Source organism: Pyricularia pennisetigena, chromosome 3 (genome assembly GCF_004337985.1).
Source record: "Pyricularia pennisetigena strain Br36 chromosome 3, whole genome shotgun sequence".
NCBI classification, from domain to species: Eukaryota; Fungi; Ascomycota; class Sordariomycetes; order Magnaporthales; family Pyriculariaceae; genus Pyricularia; species Pyricularia pennisetigena.
Window position 1 is genome coordinate 7,353,804 of NC_043742.1, and position 20,739 is coordinate 7,374,542.

Here is a 20,739-nt window from a genome sequence, read left to right on the forward strand (position 1 = left end):
GGCCGGGAAGTTAAAAAAGATATGAAGAAAGTGTAGGTAGCAGCAGGCCAATGATGCAAAAGCAAATAACTTGACAAAAATGCAGACCGGAATTGGTTGACCTCGGTGACCAAGGTGTAAAGCCAACCGTAGACGAGCATCTGGAACGGAGATATCGCCGACGGCGGCAGAAGCCTGTGTCATGTCGCATATACAAATTAGTCCAACGGATTGTTGGTGTATATCACGGGTTGTAGTAGTATGTGCTGTGGGTGTTGATAAGTGAGATCCATTCTCAGTACGATGCCATTCTCCTACCATGGAATCGATCACTGCCAAGGATAGGGGAGGCACCAAGCATCGACATTGGTGAATCCTGGCAGGTGGAGCGTCCTGGGGCGGTAGGCGAATCTTGAATGCCGGTGCCGAATGCATAGGTTGCGGCGCGTGAGAGCCCCTTGCGGTTCTGGCGCAGGCGACCCATCTCACGCTCACATGTGAAGGCGTGCTCGGCGGCGTCCATCTCAACGTAGGCCTGGGGATAACACCTGTCCCGGTGCTCCTCGAAGAACCCACTGTAGCCGCCCTCGAGGATGTAGATCTCGGGGTATGTGAGGCGGGGATAGTGTTCGGCATTGGCGCTGCGGTCCTCGGCGCGCACGTGACGAGCCATCAGCGGGGCACGGTGAGCAGAGTACTCGCAGTGGAAGACGATGAGGGTACGGCCTTCCATCGGGGTTCGGAGCAGGTGGGTAACAAGAAGGTCCTTGTCATTGTAGTTAATGGCACCGTCGATGTGGCCACCATCGTACTCGTACTCGAAGCGGCAGTCGATGATGAGCTTGTTGTCATATCGCTCGTTGTACTGTCCATCGAGAACGTCCAACAACGTCTGGCGTTTTATGCGAGGGATGTTGTCGCTCTCTCCTTCGGGGAAGAAATGGGGCAGTATGGGCTCCGCCGGCTCCTCAATATCCATAACAGACGAGAGAGCAGGGGCTGCTGGTGGCTCCTCCTGCTTGGGCTTCATAACCTCCCCCGAGTTCTCGAACATGCTTAACGAGCGGCGGTACTGCTTACGTGGCCGCATGAACGGGTTCGAGGGCCGCCGCGAATGGCTTGATATGGGCGATCCTGTGCGAGATGCGCTGGCACCACTGAGGCTAGAAAACTGAGTACGCACGCGGAGCGGTCCTGGCACGTTGGCAATCGGGCTGTTGGCGGTCGACGGCCTCTTCTCCGGAGTGGGAGAATTCTGGAAGCATTCGCTCAAGCTGAGTGATGAGCTTTCCCTGGATAAGCTTGGGTTGCCACCAAAACGGAAAGGAGGAAGTTGGTTGTCGGGCTGACCACGAGTCAATAGGGCACTGGTAGAGTAACCCTTGGCTCGGGTGAGGGAGGGCCTCCTCAGCGCAATCCTGCGACGCCTATATTGGGCCAAGAGCAAGTCAGACGACCATGTCGCAAGGCAGATAGAAATGGAGACGGAGAACTCACTCAACAGCCAGTGGCCTCGGAAGTTCTGCTGGTGTGGGTTGAGGAAGCGAGGGCTCAGTGGACTCATGCTCGCTCTTTTCTGATGAAGCATTGCTCTCCGTGTCGTCCATGAGTACTGGAGACTCTACCTGTGATTCACAGATCAACGAGGATGTGGCAGGCAGCTTGTGTGGGAGGGGCGAGATATCCATCATCTCCATCAGACCACCAGGTGTCGGGGACGACATGAGCGGCGGTGCCGATGTGCAGTCTTTACAGTGAACAAATTAGCCTCCCTTGTCAAGCTTCACAATGGTAGATTGTGCACATATGTATCAGGCTTACCACGCATGCCCATATCGCTCATGTTTGTTGACGTGAAGAGAGCTCTCCTCGGCGTCGGGAACTTCGGGCTGCTGTCCTGGTCAATACGGAAGTTCTGGCCCAAGTCAGCTGCAAGGCAGATGCTCGGCGATGAACCCCGACTGAAATCATCTTGAAGGTAAGCCTTCTTTGAGTTGTGGATGCCCAATTGCTCTCGCAGGTTGAAGGCCCTAGGTTTGCTATCCGGAGAGTAGTGGCCGATGTTTGTCCTATAGCCGCCGAGCCGGTCGCCAAAGAGGTGTGTGGGACGGCGAATGGCCGCCAATGGTGATGAGTCTTCCATAATTACGGGTGTGAGGTGGTTCGGTATCGTCGTTCAGTCCTGTGAGCTCAATTTGCCCTGCTCTTCGAGATGTTCCTCTTGCACAACGGATGCTGCAGCAAGCTAATGCGGCAACTGGGAGGATTTAAGAATTAATCGGACGTGCCGTGCCGGCCTGCGATCACAGTACGGGGAATGTTGTGTGAATTGCTGGATCAGCATGTGCAAGCACGGAAGAGACGAAAACGGTTGTGTTGAGGCGAGGGATGGTATCGACGGGAGGCTGAGTTTTATCTAGAACCAAATCCGGGAGGTTTGGGGGCCGAGAAACAGCACCGAAAACCGTGCTGGATTGCAGGTTATAGCTCCAAGGGTCGACAAGCAGGCATCAATTCGTCCAAACCAGGGGTGGGATTGCCTAGAAGTTGGTGGTTGAGGAATGAGGGCCGGGGTAGGTGAAAGCCGATTAGGAGAAAGAGACGTCGAAACGAAGCTCAATTCTTCCTGGTAGCAAGCTCGGTAAGGCGGCGGGGCGATGCAGAGAGTTGCTGTCGCTGCTGCTGCTGCTGCTGCTGGTGTCGTTGCTGGACGGGGGGTCGTGACTGGCTAAAGCTAGACCTTTTAAATGCGCAGCATGAAATGCTTTATGCAAGTAAGGTGCAGGCTTGCTCGGCGTCGAGTTGTAGTTGGCTGCTGCTGGCTCCTTTTTTTGCGGGTAACACCGTAGCCTGGTAAGATTTTCCAACTCTGGGGAAGACGAACCTCGACGACAAGAGCGACGACGAGGATTGTTTCCGAAGAAGTCTGGTGTAGATCAAACCGGTGGGCTGTACCAAAATGCAAAGAAAGGCAGGGCAATTTCAACAACCGACCGTCCCGTCCGACGAAGGGCTGAGGCAGGAGAAGGTAAGAGGACGAGGGATTGTCGAATTGGAGGGGACTCGCAGTGCAGATAAGCGTCCTGCACGCCTAGAGGTTGCCTGGGGAGATGGGGGGTGAACGCGAGTGGGCGGTTGCCGTGAGAGCAGCAGAAAAAAAAGCCCACTAAAAAAGTCGTCTGCGTGTCGTTGTTCGCACTTCCTGGCAAACCCACCGGGGCCTGTACGACTCGGGGCGGCAGCAAGGGGAGGGTACAGTCAGTTCAGTAGTAGGCAAGCCAGGGTACCGCTAATCTTGAATTTCTGAGCAAGGGCCAAGATGCCTTACATCATCATCCAGCACGAATCAAGCTTGCCCAGCGACCAAGATCCTGATTGTCAAGTTACAGGCGGGAATAAACTACGTAGGTACCCTTAGGAAAATGCCACAGCAAGAAAACAGCTGCGAAGAATTTTGGTCAGATTGCGTACGTTGCAGTGCCGGAAAGCGAGATACGATGCATGCGAGGTCTAAGGCACGAAGCGTAGGTACAGTACTCAACAGTATCGGTCGTTCTCTGAGAATGAAATTAAAATTCACACATGTTCACACGCCCCTAGTTAGTTGCTTGTCTTGGGTGATCTCTTCCGTTCCCTAGTAATTAAGCGCGTGGCGCCGGGCGATCGGTAACTGGTTGGTGTTCTAAGAAGGCACCAAAAAACAGTAAGGACCAAAAAGAAAAAGATAAAATAAAATATATGTTTGGTGAATATAGCCAGCCATAGCTGCCTGTCTCCCACCTGCCCGCAAATGTCTCAGAAGCAGATTTCCAAGACATTGGTTCCGACAACGAGCTCCAGAACCCTGTCTAAACCCCCCCCGATGTGGAATGATCTGTCGACTCTCAATTGTACTATACTGTGGTGTTTGAGATGGCTCGCAGTGAGAACATCGTTTCCCGGACAATCGCGCAGCCTGGTCACACTCGACGCGACTTGACAACTGACTTGTGCTGACTACCTTGCAGCGCTATCTCCACCTACCTGCATGCAGCAAGCATTCAATAACTGCGGCAACCCAAGCTTACGAGAGGATATGCACCTGCAGCCTTTTCCTGGGCTAGTTCCAGCTACCTAGTTAGGGGAAAGCTGCTGTAGGAACAAATGCAGCCTGGTGGATTCTTTACGTGCGTCATTCTTTACCTCGAGGCTTTTTCTTGATTAAGTGTGATAGAAATATGACGAAACTAACGCACTATGCATGCAAGTGTGCGTATCCTTTCCGTTGTCTTTTTTTTTTTTTTTTTTGAGCCCCAACTCCCCTGTTACGGTAGTCGTTTTTTTGACGTGTGTGCTTCCAATCATTCTCAAATGCCAATATATCCCTATAGTTACGGCTGTCTTAGAATATAAATAAAATAAAATATAATAAAAGTATACCTTGCTCCGGAAGGACGACTGACTGAACAAAGCCAGTGCGTACTACCCTACAAACACCCTACAAACAAGTATTAGTTACTGTACCGCAAGTAATCTAACTGCACTCCTGTGTCGAGCAAATTTAGACCACACCCAACTTCCACTAGCAACCACCGAGCTTGGCGGGGGAGCAGTCAAACTGGAGAAAAAGTAGGATCCGCCGAGCAAGGATCAAGCTCAGAATGGCGTTTACCCACTTTGGGGAACCAGTGGTTTAACTGTATTCTTTTTCCCGGCACAGCAACCAACCAGGGGGTGAAAGAGAAGGCGGCTGAGGCCTGCAAGACAGGGCGTCCAGCCGCCGGGGGCATGCCTCGACAGAAGTGGAGGTCTGGCCAATGACAGCACACAAGCGACCGCCTGGGTTCGCCCAAGCGCCGGCGAGCCTGCACGCAAACCACCGAATCTGCCCAATCGTTTTGCGCCGCTTCCGAAGAACCTCCAAATGGTCACCTATCTACGGTCTAGGTCTGGGAGGACTGTACTGTAGCAATTGTTGAATTGGGATGAGAGGAGATGAGGAGCGACCAAAACCACCTGGAAATGGTAACTTATCCATGTTCCAGGGGTTCAGGAATGATTGGTATTCCGCCGTGGACATGGCTAATTACCATTTGTCTATTACCGCCCTTGATTCTACTACAAAGGTACCTGCAGGTGAGGTATGCACTAGCCACGTCAACTGACAGGAACGCTTTCAATGTGCCTTGTTGTACCGTACTGTATGTACAATATCAACTAGCCGAAGTGAATTGCTATATGGCAAATTGTATCAATTGATTTTGAAGGAACTATCGCAGAGACACCAAATCAAACCCGTTGCATAACGCCTCTCATTGGCTAGATGTCCGTCCGAAATGGGGTGGAAAAGAAGAAAAGTTTAAGGGTCCCCCTTCAACCTGCCTATGAGTTCATTCTGTTTCCTACCAACAATTCCAAAGACCAGGTCTCAAATGTCCGTGTCATCCTTATTTTCCCCATTCACAAATGCAGCCACGGACAAACTAGGCGAGAAATGGTAGTGTATGGAATGGGGAGAACAAAATTCAGGGTCCAAGCGGCTCTTCCTTCCCATGTCGCAATAAAGAGATGAGGAAGGGAAAAAATCGATAAAAATCTGAGCTGGTTTGGCTATTCCCGCGTGATAGATAGTAAGAGGCAAGTGTTGCGTGGATATTAAAAGAGGAACTTCGGGTGTTTCGTGATGCTGGTTTTTGCTGACCAAATGCAACGCTTCTCCCTCTCAAGGAGGGTCTGCCAAGGAGCAATGCAACCCACACCCCCAGACTCTATTTTCCCACTCTCACAGTTAGCCGCAGCCAAAAGAACCCACGTAAATGGCAGGTGGCCAAGCTGGAAGCCTCTGGTAGACTCTGGTACAGTAGAATTTGGCCGTACCTAGACTCTGATGTCTCATTGGAATTTCCCGCCGCCTAAGCCCGATTGCAGTCCCAGCTTGAGCCTCTGTCACATTCAGACGGTGCTCTTGTCCACCGCTACGTAGTAGTAATCTCGGGATACGGCCCAAGCAATAGCTTGACGGTCCGGGCTCGCACTAGCCAGGGCCCGACTCTCGGCTCATTGATTGAATTTAGAACTTATCTGGGTGGCTTAGGGCACGGTACCTGCCAGTGAGCTGTCAAAAGCTAGGGAGGTAGTCCAAACTCAGAAGCAATAATATCAATTGACGCACATTTTACATTTTTTTTTTATCCACATCTTCAACAAACGACTTGTGCGTTGGTAGCATTGTCCGTTTGTCGCCAGGTTGTACGCGTTAACAATTGTCCCTGTCAGTTATACACAGTAAGCGCAAAGCCACCGACAGGGGTATCTTGCACCTGGTTGAAGCTTGCATTCGATTTGCCACTGTATTGGTGGGCAAGCGACATCAACCAAATCCTCCCTGTGGACGCATCCGGCAAAGTATTTTGGCCTCTGGACCCGGGCTGGTCCTAGTAAAAACAGCGAAATATTACCACATAGGTATTTGGGTCTGGATCCAGACAGGGCTGGTCCGGCTGCCTATCCAACATCTTCCGGAAAGGCACAAAATTTTCACGTCAGTGCATTCATTACATTCCTGTGCTTGAGCGAAGACCATGGAAACTCTCCATGGAATTTTTCGATGATTATTTTTTTTTTTTTTTTTTTCCCCTGGGTCGTTTTACGAGCTTACTTTTTCTTGGTGTTGCTCAGGAGACTGAGGAATGCAAGTACCTGAGAGAGACCTGAGACATCCGGAAGAAGCAAGAACAATAATTTTAAGAAAATAAGGAAAAAGTACAATGAAGCCGGCTTGGAAATGGGGTCCACCTCGAATGGCTTGCAAGCCGTTATGCAAACCGCTCGCCTTCAAAGATCGCTGCAGTTGTCAATCAGATCCTGCTGAAGAAGGTTCGATTATGATGTCAACACAAGGAATCACGGGGGTGTTTTAGTGCTCTACTGTCTCGCCTCGCTGATTTATGTTTCCAAGGCATGGGATGGGATATGGAAATGGCGGCTCGGTTTCTACCTGTGGCCATCTTTTAGTGCCGACCCACGATTGGGAGATAATCGGGAATTGCAGCATCGAGAGGCAACTGGGGCTTGATTGGATCGACTGTGGTCGGAGATTTGTTTCACGTATTGAGGAAATCTCGATCGATATGGCCATCAAATACAGTAGGGGAAAAACACATACAGCAAAAAAGCATTATCACTGGAGAACTTGGGTCGTTCGGTGGCAGTCAATTACTAAAAGCAAGGAACGCGTAAGGTACAGGCAAGGCTTGTCGATGTTGCTTTGTACATGTTGATCAACAACAACAGACAAACCGGCAATCCTGAATCAAACAGTCCAATCATCTGCAAACTACCAACTTTGTCCTACATGTAAGGTACCCAACAAGGCAGGTACAGGTAGGTGCCTGCACCGAAGAAGCTACCTAGAGTTAATTAAGACAGGAATAGACACTATTCATCGGTTGCCCCTCTAGCAATTCGACTTTAGCCGCCTTTTCGATCCGGATCGCTCAGTGACCCGAATTGCCGTTGTCCTGCATAGCTCCATATCCCCTCCTCATTGGCCGACGTCATGATCTCCAACATCAGAAGACTATTGTTCCTGTTACCAACCCCATCGAATTCCTTGCACATGGGATTGGTTGGATCCCGAAATCAGGATGGCCGTCAAAAGTGGCCTCTTACTGCCGACCGACTTTTTGTCTTTGTTTACAATCTATCCCCTTCGGTCCTGTCACATCAACAATCGGACGAACCCTCTCCAAGCCACCCTCCAAGCCAGAGTTCGCCTTCCCCCGCGTCTAGGTCTTTTCGGGTCAGTCAGCTCGAACGGATCGGCTTCTCAGCTCTCTAAGCCTTCCTTGGTTTTGGTTTTTTTTTTTAGGATCTGCTCTCCTCCCTCCTTTCCCACCCCGCTCCTCGAAACAGTTCGGCGTAGTACCCATGAGACTGGGCGGTCCACAAGCGCCCAGGGCCCTGTCTTTGCCTGTCACCAATGGGCTTGCCTGCAGAAGTCCCTAGGTCAAGCGATGGCTTCGCTTCGCGTATTATCTAAGTTGCAGCCAGCTGATTTGATGGATGGGATGGGATGGAACCATTGATAACTTCGCCACGGTTACGCCTGGGCTTGTTCTCAAAGCGGACTGGCGAGAAGCTGCTAAAACCTGACTCGATCAGTAGGAGATGCTACTGAAGCTGCCTCTCTTTTGTTCTGCGTTCACCCCTCAGCTTGATCGGCCACTCCTAAATGGCTGGCTAAAGCCGCTGTCAACCTACCTACCTTGTCAATGCCACACACACCGTTGATGTTGCTATTATTATTCTCACCTATTCGCTGTCAGTTGACTTTTTTTTAAACATTTCTTTTGCATCGCTACAGAAGGCGCTGTGGATATACGATTGCTTTCATTACGTAGGTTTTTCTTTTTCTTGCATGAGACTATCCTCCTCGTTTCGTCGTACTGTGAGTCTTTTATGCATCTTGTCCCCCTCCAAAGTAAACAAACGAACAAAGAAAACAAAGAAAAAAAAAAAATGACGCGTTTTGTGAACAAAACAAAACAAAGGAGCTACCCCGCATCTTGGGGCGCCTCCACAGTCGCGATGTCACCTGATTTCATACAAATTTTTTTTCCCAAGGTCTGCCAATTGGCGGTCGAGGGAGATTGAGGAGCCAGAATGGGAACGAACCAAAAGGATAGCCAGAACCTTGGACGGCGGGTAGCATTAACATAGTGACGCACATTTTTGGGCTCCAAGTTCGCAACAAGGCCCTGCCGAGGCCAGGGCAGACAGGTTCGAAGGTTGACAGTTCCTCGAAAGCTCCCCTGTTCTTTTTTTTAGGCAGTGCCGTATTGAAACAACAGATGGAGCCAGCATGGGCCAAAGAGACATGTCTCGATTGCTTGCTATAATTTTGCTACCAGTGGTAGAACTACAGCAAGGTACACGAACTACCTACCGTTAGTCGTAAATGGCAAACCACAAGGTACCGACAATTTAGTATGATAGTGTCTCGTCCTCCCTTGATCCGGCGTCGAGCTTGAATCCCGCGAATGGCCCGCACCGTACAAGAAAGAAGGTGCAAAATTGTGCAACCGCGTCTAGCGAGCAGGTCGCGACTATGTCAAGTTTCACGCCACAACACGGGCTACACACTACGGGCACGCACAAGTACACAAAACGAATGTGCATTGTGCTCTCCGCGCCCTGGCAAACTCGCGTGACCACAAATAGCCGAGCAAACCAGGCACTACTATAGAACGAACAAGCCCGCCCGCACGTCAAGTTCAACCCGCGCCCTAAAAAGCCCGCGATCGGGGTCGACCGTTGGGCTGTCAGACTAAACAATCAAGCAAGCTCGGTCGCGCACGGCTGTGCAGGTAGCTGGTAGGCTAACCTTGGCCCTTTTCTTGTTTGTACAACCTCATCACAGACCTTGTGCTCGTCCCGAGGTCGAGTTTGAGGCGAGGACGTGTCGGGCAAAAACAAACCCCCACGTGCGTTGGTTGTAGCTGTGCGTCAGGCCCTTGTTCCCCCGCTGTGGCCTTTCCAAAGTTGCAAAGCTCCGTGGCCGGGGGTCGGGTCGCGTTTGACAATCTGATGTGAGATCCGCGATTAGACAACTTGCCAAGGTCCAAGAGCAGGCCCTACGCGATTATGGAAGCCCTCTGGTAGACGATGATCAGCCCTTCAAAAGAAAACCTCAATCAAACGTTTGGCGTTGCTCATCGGATGTTTTGCGCGTATTGAGAATACCTAACCTGCCTAGGTAGACGAATAGACGAACAACCATCGGCTTGATCTGATCCAAGGGCAATAATCTCAACACAATAGCACTTGGCACAATTACTACACCTTATCAGGCACTAAAGCCATCACAGTATTAAGGACATGTACGTTCAATCATTGCGACCCTTCCCACCTGCCCTAGAGCAGGGAAGCGCCGCACCCAAGATTGTTCGCATTATTTTTCTCTCCGTTCTCTTCGAGTGTGATTTCGATTCTCCTGGGCACAGCACGAATGCGCGCCTCGAATCAAAAATATCAAACCTCGAATGGACGTGATTTATTTGCGTTGTTCATGAGGAGAGAAGGAGAGAGAAAGTCCAAGCTACAGTTCTCGCGCGCAAGAATTTTATGGTGCGGAGAGGGTCAAAATTCCATGCCTGAGAGTTCAGGCAAATGTTTAAGCTTTTGCAAGCTACCCTACCACGTTATCTGGTCCCTGAAAATGGTCTCGTCTGATGGTTCCACCCGGATTCACGTGTCCGCCTTGTCCCGCAATTGGCAGAACGAAGTCCCGACGTCACCCGCTGAAGATTACCGGCTTTTGAATGCCGTCCAGTACCGAAAGTCCAAGCCATTGTCCGTTATCATTGCACATTAAACACATGAAGCAGCAAATCAATCCGCCATGAACAACCTGCAAACACTCCCGCGATTCCTTCTCCCCCGCCTGAGCTGGCAGACTCCAGCCGCCGCAGCAAGCGATTGTACACTCCGCCCGGCGAGCCTCCTGCTGTGGGCCTCGAAAAGGCCTCATATCCATGAGCGGCGGGAACAGCAGTCTTGGGCAGGCCCTAAACGACTCCTCCACACCCACAATGAAGGGCAAAGGGCGCATGCCATTGGGCTCGAGGGCCGTCGATTGGGGAGCAAACCCACGGTTTCACCCAAGCCCAGAATTCCCAGCAGCAGGAGGGCATTTCACGCCTCGCCGCCCCGCCGGAAGGATCATCACTTTGATACCCTCAAGCTTGTACAGCGGCTGCAGAGCGAGGGTTTCACCGAAGCCCAGGCAGAGGCCATGATGAAGATCCTGAACGATGTGATCGAGGAGAGGTACGCTCGCTCCCCCTTATAATGGACCGGGCGTTGGTTTCCCAGCGTGGCGTCTAGCTAACACGGGAAGGATTTTATTACCTGACTCAGCATACAAAACCTCACCCGCACAATGGTCCCGCGTGAAGACGCGGCCAAGGCCACGTACACGCAAAAAGTCGACTTTGCCAAGCTCCGCAGCGAGCTCCTGTCGACCGACAACACCGAGACCAACACTACGCGCGCCACGCACGAGCGTCTCACCAACGACATTGCCAAGCTCAGCAGCCGGCTGCGCGACGAGATTGGCCGCACCCAGGCCAGCGTTCGCCTGGACCTGAACCTGGAGAAGGGCCGCATCCGCGAGGAGGCCGTGTCGCAGGAGCTCAAGATCAAGGAGACCGAGACCAAGATCGAGCAGGAGGCCGCCGCCTTGAGGCAGCAGCTCGAGCAAGTCAAGTTCCAGACCTTGCAGTGGCTCATGGGGCTGTGTACCGGTTTCGCCGCTCTCATGTTGGGTTTGTGGCGTTTGTTGATGTGAGAGGGTGATGCAGGACATTGCACTTTTCTATATTTGTTTTTTTGTTCGCATATCGCAATTGGTACATAGAGTATATAGAGATATAGCTTTTTTTTCTTTTCTTTTCTTCTTTGTCTGTGGCATGAGATGGTGGGATTTGCTTACAGCTCTCCACGGTCAGTAGACGACTTGCTTCAACATAGTCGTCTCGGCATTAAATAAATTTCATTTGTTGATCCTGCTACTGTTAGTGAGCCTTGATTGGCCCTCTGAAGCTATGTACTATTGGGATGTATTATGAATAGTTGATGAGTGGGCACAAAGAAAGGCGAAATTACGTAAAAAATCATCCGAAGTTTGTTTTTTAATCTTTTAACCAATAACCACTATATTCTACCCTACCCGAGCTCATCTTGATTGTCTGCTTGCTGATATCTTCATACTAAAAAAAAATGGCAGTAATCTGACTTGCCCATGTGTAACTATTAACAAAGCATACACCATGGATCTGACTATATAGGCGGAATATGAAATTTGCAGGCCCCATATCAAGCAAATTCATTAGTTGACAACCATATTTGCCCGCACAATTGGCACCCGCATCAGGTATATGTATCTTTATGATGAATGGCCCCAAAAGCGACTGTCACTACTTGACTTGCCTGCCGATAAGTGATCCCTTTATTTAGCAAGACGAATGCACTTCATCCATGAGCATGCAGGCACACATGTGCGAAAACTGGTGCGTATGAAATATTTATGCATTGAAAATATATAATTATATACGATATTCTTTTCTTTTCGCCAAAGAGAGTTTTAGACTCAACCAAGCCATTTCAACCCCAACAGTGAACACCAAAACACCGATTTCCCAATGCCTGCCCTCAAAACAACTCTTTACACTGCCTGCCTCAAAGCTCTGTGCTCCTGCCCCTTGGCCTTTCTCCTCTCCTTCTTCTTCTCAAACTTCTTCCTCTTCTCCGCGTGGTACTTGTCTCTGTTGGTAACCGCCTCGATCTTCCTCTTCTTGCCTCTCTCTTCCCTCTTCTGCTTGACCTCCTCTCCAACGTCCAACAACGCCCTGGTATAAGACGCCGTCCCGAACTTGTCCTGGAGCGTCTCCATGATCGCGTGCGCCTTGCCCTTGAGCGCTTCGTACTTTTCGCTAAAGTCGGGATCTGGAGACCAGGGCACCGGGATGGACGTGTCGGTCAGGTTGCGCAGCGGGTGGAGGATTGTTCGCAGGTGTGGCTGCATCGTTGCCGCGGGCGCCTGGGAGCAGTACACAGTCATGACGTCCATGGCGGCTAGTTTAGGGATGAGCTCCGCGGTCCGCGGCCTGGCTTCCCTGCGTACGATGGCTGCTAGCCTTCCGAAGATGCTCGTTTCGGAGCTAGCCTTGGTTTCCTCGTCCGCGTCATCAGACTCAGATGCTGATTCTTCGTCTGTCGCCATTTCAAATTTGATGGTCTTGCCCAAGAACATGAGAATGCGAGAAACCTCGTCGGCCAAAGGCTCACTGACACCCTCAGATAGTAAAACTTTCAGGTTCAACTGGATCAGCTCCAAGATGTCGTCCTTCTCAAGTTCAAGACCATAGGATCCATGCATTCCATCGCTCTTGGCAAAGTCGGCCAAGTATGAGCTCAGGAGTCTCACAGCCAAAAGCTTGACCGTAGGGTCGGTATGTGAAAGACAAGATTTGACTCTCTCCCAAAGCTCAGTGAGGCTGGGAACGAAAACCCTCGACGGGTCTTTGTCCACCAACTTCTGCATGACCCTCAAAGATGTCTGAGCAAGATCCGTATCGTCAAACGGGTCGGCAAGAGCCCCTGAAATCTTGCCAGTAAGCAGGTCAAAGTCCTTGTTGTCCTTGTTGCTAGACTCTCTAGTCTCGAAGTAATATCCGAAAGCCTGAATGCCCAGTCCAACAACAGCTGGTTGGCTCTCTTTGCCCAGCCAGTCCCGCATGTGCACCAAGAATGCCTGCGTTGCCGTTTTGTTCGAGCGTCGAAGGATTTCTTTGACCAGCTCACCCGCAGCGAGTGTGCACTTTTCACTATCATCATTGGCGAGAACGAGCACCAACTTGTGGAAGAAGAAGGTGCATATCTCTTGTACGAAATCGTCTGCAGTTTTGATGAGTAGCAGGTGAATGACCTCCATGACGGAGAGACGACCACCTTCGCGGTCGTAGTCGAGGTTTGACCGGAGGAACTTGAGCTGCTTCTGCCATCTTGCTTTCTTCTGGGGATACTCACGAAGGAATTGGAAGTAGGCACCCCGCGCGAGATCTCTAGTGTCCTTGTCGTCGTTGGTGATCATAACAGTCCCGACGTAGTCGAGTGTGTCATAGACAGCAGCAGTTTCGATCTTGCGGTCAAGCACAGACCTGAGGAAGTTAAAGGTAACGTGTCGGTGTAGCGGCTCTGTGAGATCGTCCTTGATCCTGCCAATGATCATATCAATGTCCTTGTCTTTGACGACAACCTCTCGCCTGTCCCGAAGAATGACGGATATCAACTTCAAAGCAGCCTGTGCAAGCTCCGTAGTGGAGGATGCCGACGAGTTGATGGACCTCAGTGCGTCCTTCAGGGCCATTTCGTACAGAAGCTTTGAGTCGTTGTTCTTGAACGGTACCTTTACGAGCACAACAAGAAGCTTGAAGGCCGCAATCTTAACCTCCTCTCCATCGTCACGGACAGCATTGCCCAGATGGGGGATGAAGCCACTGATGTTGCTCGCAGTCCGAAGGCTATCGTGCTTCCTCATAAGAGATCGAAGGACATCAAATGCAAACTTTTTGAGCTTGTAGGTATGCTTGGTCGTGGTGCCACGGTCGTTCTTCTTGGCTCCCTTTTGGATGAGGTACCGCTTGAGCTTCGGGTCAAGAGTTTTCACGGCCTCGGGCTTCTCACTGTTGATGACCTCCTGAATAACTTCATAACAAAATACCAGAGTGTCTCGGCTCTCTGCCGCCGGGTTCTGCAGAAGACCCGCCGTGATCCGGGCGAGAAGCTCATCGATTTTCCTGACCATTTTGATATTGAGCTTCTCCATCAGCAAGTCCTTGAGTGGCTGCACAAGATTGATGAGGCGGCTGATGGACGCGTTCTTGGCAATCAGCTCCATCGAGTCTTGGCTCTTGCTGCTCTTGATCTCCTTCATCTTACTGGTGTACTCTTCAGCCTCCTTTTCCTGACCGGTGATACCAAAGGTGTCGTCCATGATGACCGATACGATCTCACTGACACAGTAATCTAGGTCTCCCTGCTCAAATTCGGGGATGACAGCAAGGAGTAAGGAGTGTACCGTGTAGGACAGAACATGCAGTTGGTAGCCTCGGGTGAGAGCGCCACGAAGCTCCTTGAGAATGAAACCAAAGCAAGACGGACCGAGAATGACGGCAATCTTGACGAGGGTCTTTCGGGCCATCTCCCTAGAGTCCCAGGCCTTACTGCGCAGGATATGGCAGATGTCTGTGAGAACCCCAGGTAGCTTGAGGTCACGAGCACTCTGGGGTAACAAATTCAGAAGCTTGACAACAATGATGCCCACTGGCACACGGGAGCTGACAGTGGTCTCATCCTTTTCGTGAAGGTGATCGAGCAGAGTCGTCAACAAGCTTCCCGACACCTCCTCGGTAAACTTTTCTTGGCTGGGAAGCTTCTTTGCTAGTGCCAGCGTCTTCTGCGACGTTGCATCATTGCTATCGATGTCCATAGAAGTGTTGTAGGCCTGATTGGCAGCCAACTCGAGCGTCTCGACAATCTTGTCCAAGAGGCGGACCACTTGCTTGTGCAAGTCAGGTTTAGACTTGATGTAAGATACATATCGGCGGAGCAATGCGCGGTATTGCGACCACTCGAGAGAGCCAGCCAAGCTTGCAATCGTGTTGGTAGCTTGTGCTCCAAGTCCTTGATCATCGCTTCCGTTCTCACGACCAAAGATGAAATGTTCAAGCAGAGGAATGAAGAACTTGCCAACGTTTCTACTGCTGAGCCCGGCTCGCTCATTGACACCCTGCAGGACTTGCAAAGCCTGTATCTGCCTGGATACAGCTGGTGTGAGGATGTTGTAGAAAAAGTCTTGATCCCTTTTCTTAGTTTGACCTTCGTCCTCCATGTTCATATCGGCTTCAACCGCCTCCGGCACCAAGAGCGCCAGATCTTTAACCGGCTCCCAGCACGACAGGTGCGTAGCAAGAAAGCCAAATACGCGGAGGAACTCCCTGCGTACGGGCTCGGATTCTTCTCTAGCGCCCGAATAAATCGCAGGCAGAAGGTTTCGGTCTAGTATGCTCGTGTATTGCTTGCGTAATGATGGTTCGTCCCAAGCCGCCGAGGTTGCTTCGATAAACTTGCAGATGCCATCCGCCGCATTCTGTGCCAGGATTGCATGCTCCTCATCATGGTGGATGTAGTGTATAAAGTTGTGAAGCAATGGCAACCACTGCTCGACAGTAAAGGCCACATCCCTTGGACTGCAGGTGGCCCGGAACGCGGCTAGTCGTTGGTCGTAATCGGGTTCATCAAGACGATTCTCAACAAATGAGTTTAGCTGGGACGACAAGTTTGCAACCTCCTGAATTGCTGGTTGTTGCGTCGCAAAGACCAGCATCAGCCTGGAAAGTGCCTGGCGGTTTTGACGGTCCTTGAAGAAACTGAACAGAGAGCATATGGTTTGGTACAGATCACGCCGCAGCTTATCGTCATCTTGTAAGTTTTCCAGTACAACGAAACGTTCCAAGATAAGCAGAATGGAGCCCTTGACCTTGGGGTTCACGGCGCGCGCCGGCTGGTTGAGCAAAAATGTTGAGATTTGTACAAGGTTGTGAACGTTCTTGGAGTTCTCGACCAAGGGGGCCAACTCAACGACTGTTTCAACGGCTGCCTCAAGGAGATGCCTGCCAATAGGAGCGAGAACCAAGGTGGTCTCGTCACCCGCATCCTCGACAATATCTTCCCCTGCTGCTTGATCGTCCTTTGGATCTTCAGTCTTGTCTATCAAGTTCTCCTTGGATTGACCGTTCTTGGTCTTTTCCTTGATGACAAGGTTACCGATGGTGCCTAGAACCAAGTCTAAGTTGGGACGGAGAATCTCCTCAAGAATAAGCTCATTGAATTCAGACTCAGCCTCGGGCGCCAAGGCAAGCCTGATTAGGTTGCGCACGATTCCCAACGCAAATATCTTGACCTCGTCTTTGGTATGTGCCACTGAGATACAGCTGATGACCGTTGGAATGATTCGTTGGTCATGTGATAGCGCTAGGGCACAACGTGGCATGAGAGACCACGTTTCCAGCAGTCTTAGGGTCCATGAGACACCCTGCGTTGTCTCAGAGGATAATGTTTCAAGCTGCGGGCTGACAACTTCGGAAATAATAACGGGAAGGTAAGGAGTCCAGTCGAATCCGGCAGCATTAACAAGAAGGGCGCAAAGACACTTCAGGGCTGCAGTCCGGGCTGCTCTAAGCAAAGATGTTTCGCTTGAGCTGGCTTCTTCATCTTCCTCGTCAGAGCTCTGGTGGTCCTCCTCGTCCTCCCCAGCATCTTGCTGTTTCTTGTCCTTGTCCGTGCGCAGGCGGCGGCACGCTGGTATCAGACAGTAGAGCACTGCATTTACCAGCGGACCCATGTATAATGTGGCGTTGGAGCCAAGCTCGGTAATAATTGTGTCCAACATTCTCAGTAAACCAACCTGCTTTCGCGCTGGAACAAGGCTGCTAGAGACAATCTTTCGGTCGACGCCGGTGCCGTCAAGCACCTGCACATCATGAATGGGTCCCAAGGCGATCTCCAAGAAACGGCCAATGTCCTCGACATCGAGGCTGCGAATGATAGCGTTGCGGGTCCCCTGAACACCGGCCCGACCACTAGCAGCTCCTTTTTTCGAGATTGCTCTTCCGTAAAGAAGCCTGAGGAGGACTGGCATAAGCTCTGGTCTGTCCTCATCACGAATCTTTTTGTCACCTTGGAACAGAAGTGTGAGCTCGTTTCGCATTCTTGACTCCTCAAGTAACGCCTCCAAGTTTTCCTGATAACGCTTCACTCCATCTTGTTTCCAAGCAAGAATAGCCTTGAGCGCCAGCTTTTGTAGGTCGAGATCACCATTTGACATGAGATCAAGCATCACTTTGTAAACCTGCTCATGCTGGTAGAGTACCTTGGAGTTTTGGAATAGTGCAAAAACACCTATCAGTGCTTTGCGGTCGGCCAGGTTCCAGCTTTCGTCGGCATTCCCCTTTTGCTCCTCATCAGACTCGTCGGTCTCCACCTTGCCAGTATTATTCCAACTGAAAAGATGAGGTACCAGCTTTCGCGATCTTCGTTCAGCCACTGATGGGATCGCCGTGAGGACCTTGAGTGCTTTACTCCGAGCCGTTTGTGACATGTTTGGAACAACAGTCTGCGCCTGTTCGAACTCGCTGAGCATGACGTCGAAAATCTCATCCACTACCTTCTTTGTCATTTCAGAAGTCTCGTGGAGACTGCCAAGATTCGTACACTCGAAATCAGTCGACCGACGGTGGGTTGATTGAATTGTAGGTTTCGGGGGGCCGCTCCATCGTTGTGATGGAACCTCGAGCCACTCAAATGCAAGTGATGCCACTATCTCTTCACCATCCTTGGAGTCCGTAATGTCCTTCAGGGCCTCCACGGCATCGTCCCATACAGGAGTGAGGCGCACTGTCATCATGCCAAACATGAATGTTGGCACTGCTTTCCGCAACCAGGAGCTTTGATCCATACTAGCATATATCTTGCCGAGCTTGCGAAGATACACGGATATTGTCCTCATGTTTGCAAGATCCAACGGTGTCTCTTCGACCTGAAGCATAATCGCTAGGGGCGAAGAGGAGTCTTTTGGTGCAGACGGTAGCTGGCGCAACAGTTTCAAAGAGACGAGGCGAAGATCGTGGCTGCTTGTCGATAGGTTTTGGACTAGTGACTTTGTGTAGGGGTCTTCCTCCGTTTGAGGACTTTCGCTACCACTAGAACTTCCATCTTCAAGACCTTTTCTGGCAAGTGCCTCCTCGTATGCCAAAATACTCTCCAAAAACTTGGTCAAGCGGGAGAATCTGGGGGCAGCTGCTCGCAGAAGTGGCTTGAGACTTGGGTCAACATCTCGCGCCATGCGGAGGTATGCTCTGAAGCCAGAGGTGACGATAAAGTGGGCTTCATCTGTAGGTACTGAGGTGGATGGCCTAAGCGCAAGCTTGAGCTTCCTGAGTAGCAATTCTGCTATCCTCGCGCTCGTGGAAGCGTGTACGCTTGTCGATTCGAGGACCCTCAGTAAAGCAGAGTACTTGGGCAGGCACTTGTCCCTCCACGTTTTGGGATCTTTGTCGTAGGCTCCTCTTTCAGGAAAAGGCGTTATTTCTAGCCGCTCAAACTTGCTGACAATCTGACCTTGCCATGACTCTGGCAGATGGAGGCTTTCACTTCCGCCACCGGGCTGGAGAGCACCAGACTCGACCATCTTGGGAATCAGGACACAGAGCATCTCTTCGTTGTTGTCAATTGACCAATGCTTATTGATGAATCTAAGTGATATATATGGTCAGCCGACATTTGAAAACTGAAGTGAGGCTGGAAATTGCTGTCGAAGAGGGTTTAACTCACTTTTGGAAGTAATCCTGAAATATACTCCTGAATCTCTCTGGATTGAGACTCGAAAAATAGCTGCAGAAAGGAATGAAAGATCTCATGAATGGCTCCCGTGTCATGATTGCCGTCATAGTCTGCAGTGATGATATAAGAGCATCCATAGGTGATTGGTTCCACACGATTGCAATGTTGACAACGATATGCTCCCATATCAGGGGCAAAGCCCCTTGGGGAAGTTTGTTTGGTGTCTTGGAGAGAGCCTGCATTGCACTGGAAAGCCCCTGGATCAAGCCTGCCCAGTTTGTGAGCCTGGTGCCTCGACGAACGCCGGCCATGGTTCCGAAGAGGCGGATACGTAGTGACAGCGACCATGGGTAGTCCTGGACATCCCGAGTAGCCACAGCCGCTTGAGTAGTTGCAATGACAGCGTTCTCCAACGGGGTAAATGTCTCAGGGGTCGAGTAATGTATGGCGCTTATGAGAACTCCACAACAAACGTCTGACCATATGGTGTTATGTTCGGCAAAGAAAGCGTCCTCAGATGGTGGCCTGAACTCTTCATCCGGCACACACTCCACAAGACGTGTGTATATCTCAGGGGCGTTGGAATAAAGTGTGTTCCCTGAACTCTTCAGAGCCTCGGCAAACATGGTCATTATGCCATGAAAGTATAGCTCAAAGTGCTTCTCGCCAGCCTGGGATAGCAGATCATCCCTAGCGCACTCAATCAATGACTTCAGAGATGTGTCGCGGTGGGAAGGGGCTGCGGCTTTCTTCACCAGAAAGCTCAACGCCTCAGCGGCAAACCGGGCGATGTACTGTGGTTGCCTCGTTCTTCCCAAAAGAGGTGCCATGGCTCGATAAGTTGGTCTCAGGTCCGGAACAAGTAGCCTAGCAAGATACTTGAACAGAAACGCCAAAGCTGCAAAAGTCCATTCGACGACCTCGGCATCTTGTGGGCGGTTTGCAAGGCCGATAATCAGCTCTAGCGCTTTGGGATAATGTTTCTCGAATCGAACGCCCAGATCGTGTGCAAAGGCGGCAAGAAGATCCAGCAGCGGTTCCAGAGCCTCCTTCTCGTGCAGGCTTATGTATTGTACCAAAAGCCCCATAATCTTCTCCTCGAAATGGAGGATTTGGGGGAGGCTGTCGCATAACGGCAGCAGCTCCCGCTTAAAGGAGATGAACGGCTTGGACAGGTTCAGATCCGTCCATTTTTCGAGACCATTTCGGAGGTAGGATGTGGTAGCGGATAGGTCTTCGGATTCGAGATCGTGTCTTCGGACCTTACGGAGAGGATCTAGCGAGTGTAGCTTGGAGATCTTGGTGGTGAAAGACTCCCATCGGTGCTGTTTTTGATGTGCCGTCTCTTTGGTGCCTCGGCGGGCCTTGACGATGCGCCCCGACTTTGAGACGGGCATCTTGAGGGACTGACGTATGGTCCTCTTGTTTTCAGCACAAGGAGGCTGTCCGCTCAAGACAGGCGCATGTCCAATAGGTTACAAGGTAATTAGGAGAGGTAGTTTAACATGTCGGTGATCGATTGCGGCACTTGACCTGGTGCCGCTTGGAAATTTTTGGTCCCAGCAGCGAAAAATCTTTATCGATAAACGCGCGTCGAGACTTATTGCGGGGTGCATCGCTGTGGCCCACCTGATTGGAGCGCTGGAGTTTGTTGATACAAGCAAGCTACCCTGGTCTTCAATTCCAGCCGTCCCTCTTGCCAAATCCAATTATGTCCCACAATAAACTACAGCTGTCATATAGCTCCCAGTGTCTATCGGCTGGCGGCTCGTCACCTCGTTTATGGCCGTCAGGTTGCAAGTGGGCCTCAATAGTCTC

The 20,739-nt window shown here is 51.0% G+C and overlaps 4 protein-coding genes across 4 annotated transcripts; 2 read left to right on the forward strand and 2 right to left on the reverse strand.

Moving 5' to 3' along the window:
* Positions 1–274: 274 nt before the first annotated feature.
* PpBr36_03754 (uncharacterized protein) lies at positions 275–2,122 on the reverse strand (the record flags this gene model as incomplete). Its single annotated transcript, XM_029890924.1, has 3 exons — positions 275–1,406; positions 1,477–1,726; positions 1,801–2,122. The coding sequence occupies 3 exons, from the start codon at positions 2,120–2,122 to the stop codon at positions 275–277; spliced, it is 1,704 nt and encodes a 567-aa protein (XP_029753080.1).
* A 1,719-nt stretch (positions 2,123–3,841) lies between these two features.
* Positions 3,842–4,927, forward strand: PpBr36_03755 (uncharacterized protein; the record flags this gene model as incomplete). The annotated part of the gene is made up of 3 exons (XM_029890925.1): positions 3,842–3,901; positions 4,545–4,646; positions 4,700–4,927. The coding sequence occupies 3 exons, from the start codon at positions 3,842–3,844 to the stop codon at positions 4,925–4,927; spliced, it is 390 nt and encodes a 129-aa protein (XP_029753079.1).
* A 5,421-nt stretch (positions 4,928–10,348) lies between these two features.
* On the forward strand, positions 10,349–11,308 carry PpBr36_03756 (uncharacterized protein; the record flags this gene model as incomplete). The annotated part of the gene is made up of 2 exons (XM_029890926.1): positions 10,349–10,788; positions 10,879–11,308. Coding segments are annotated over 2 exons (870 nt in total), but the record flags the coding sequence as incomplete, so codon positions are not given.
* Positions 11,309–12,184: 876 nt separating this feature from the next.
* PpBr36_03757 (uncharacterized protein) lies at positions 12,185–20,318 on the reverse strand (the record flags this gene model as incomplete). Its single annotated transcript, XM_029890927.1, has 2 exons — positions 12,185–18,833; positions 18,913–20,318. The coding sequence occupies 2 exons, from the start codon at positions 20,316–20,318 to the stop codon at positions 12,185–12,187; spliced, it is 8,055 nt and encodes a 2,684-aa protein (XP_029753077.1).
* Positions 20,319–20,739: the final 421 nt, after the last annotated feature.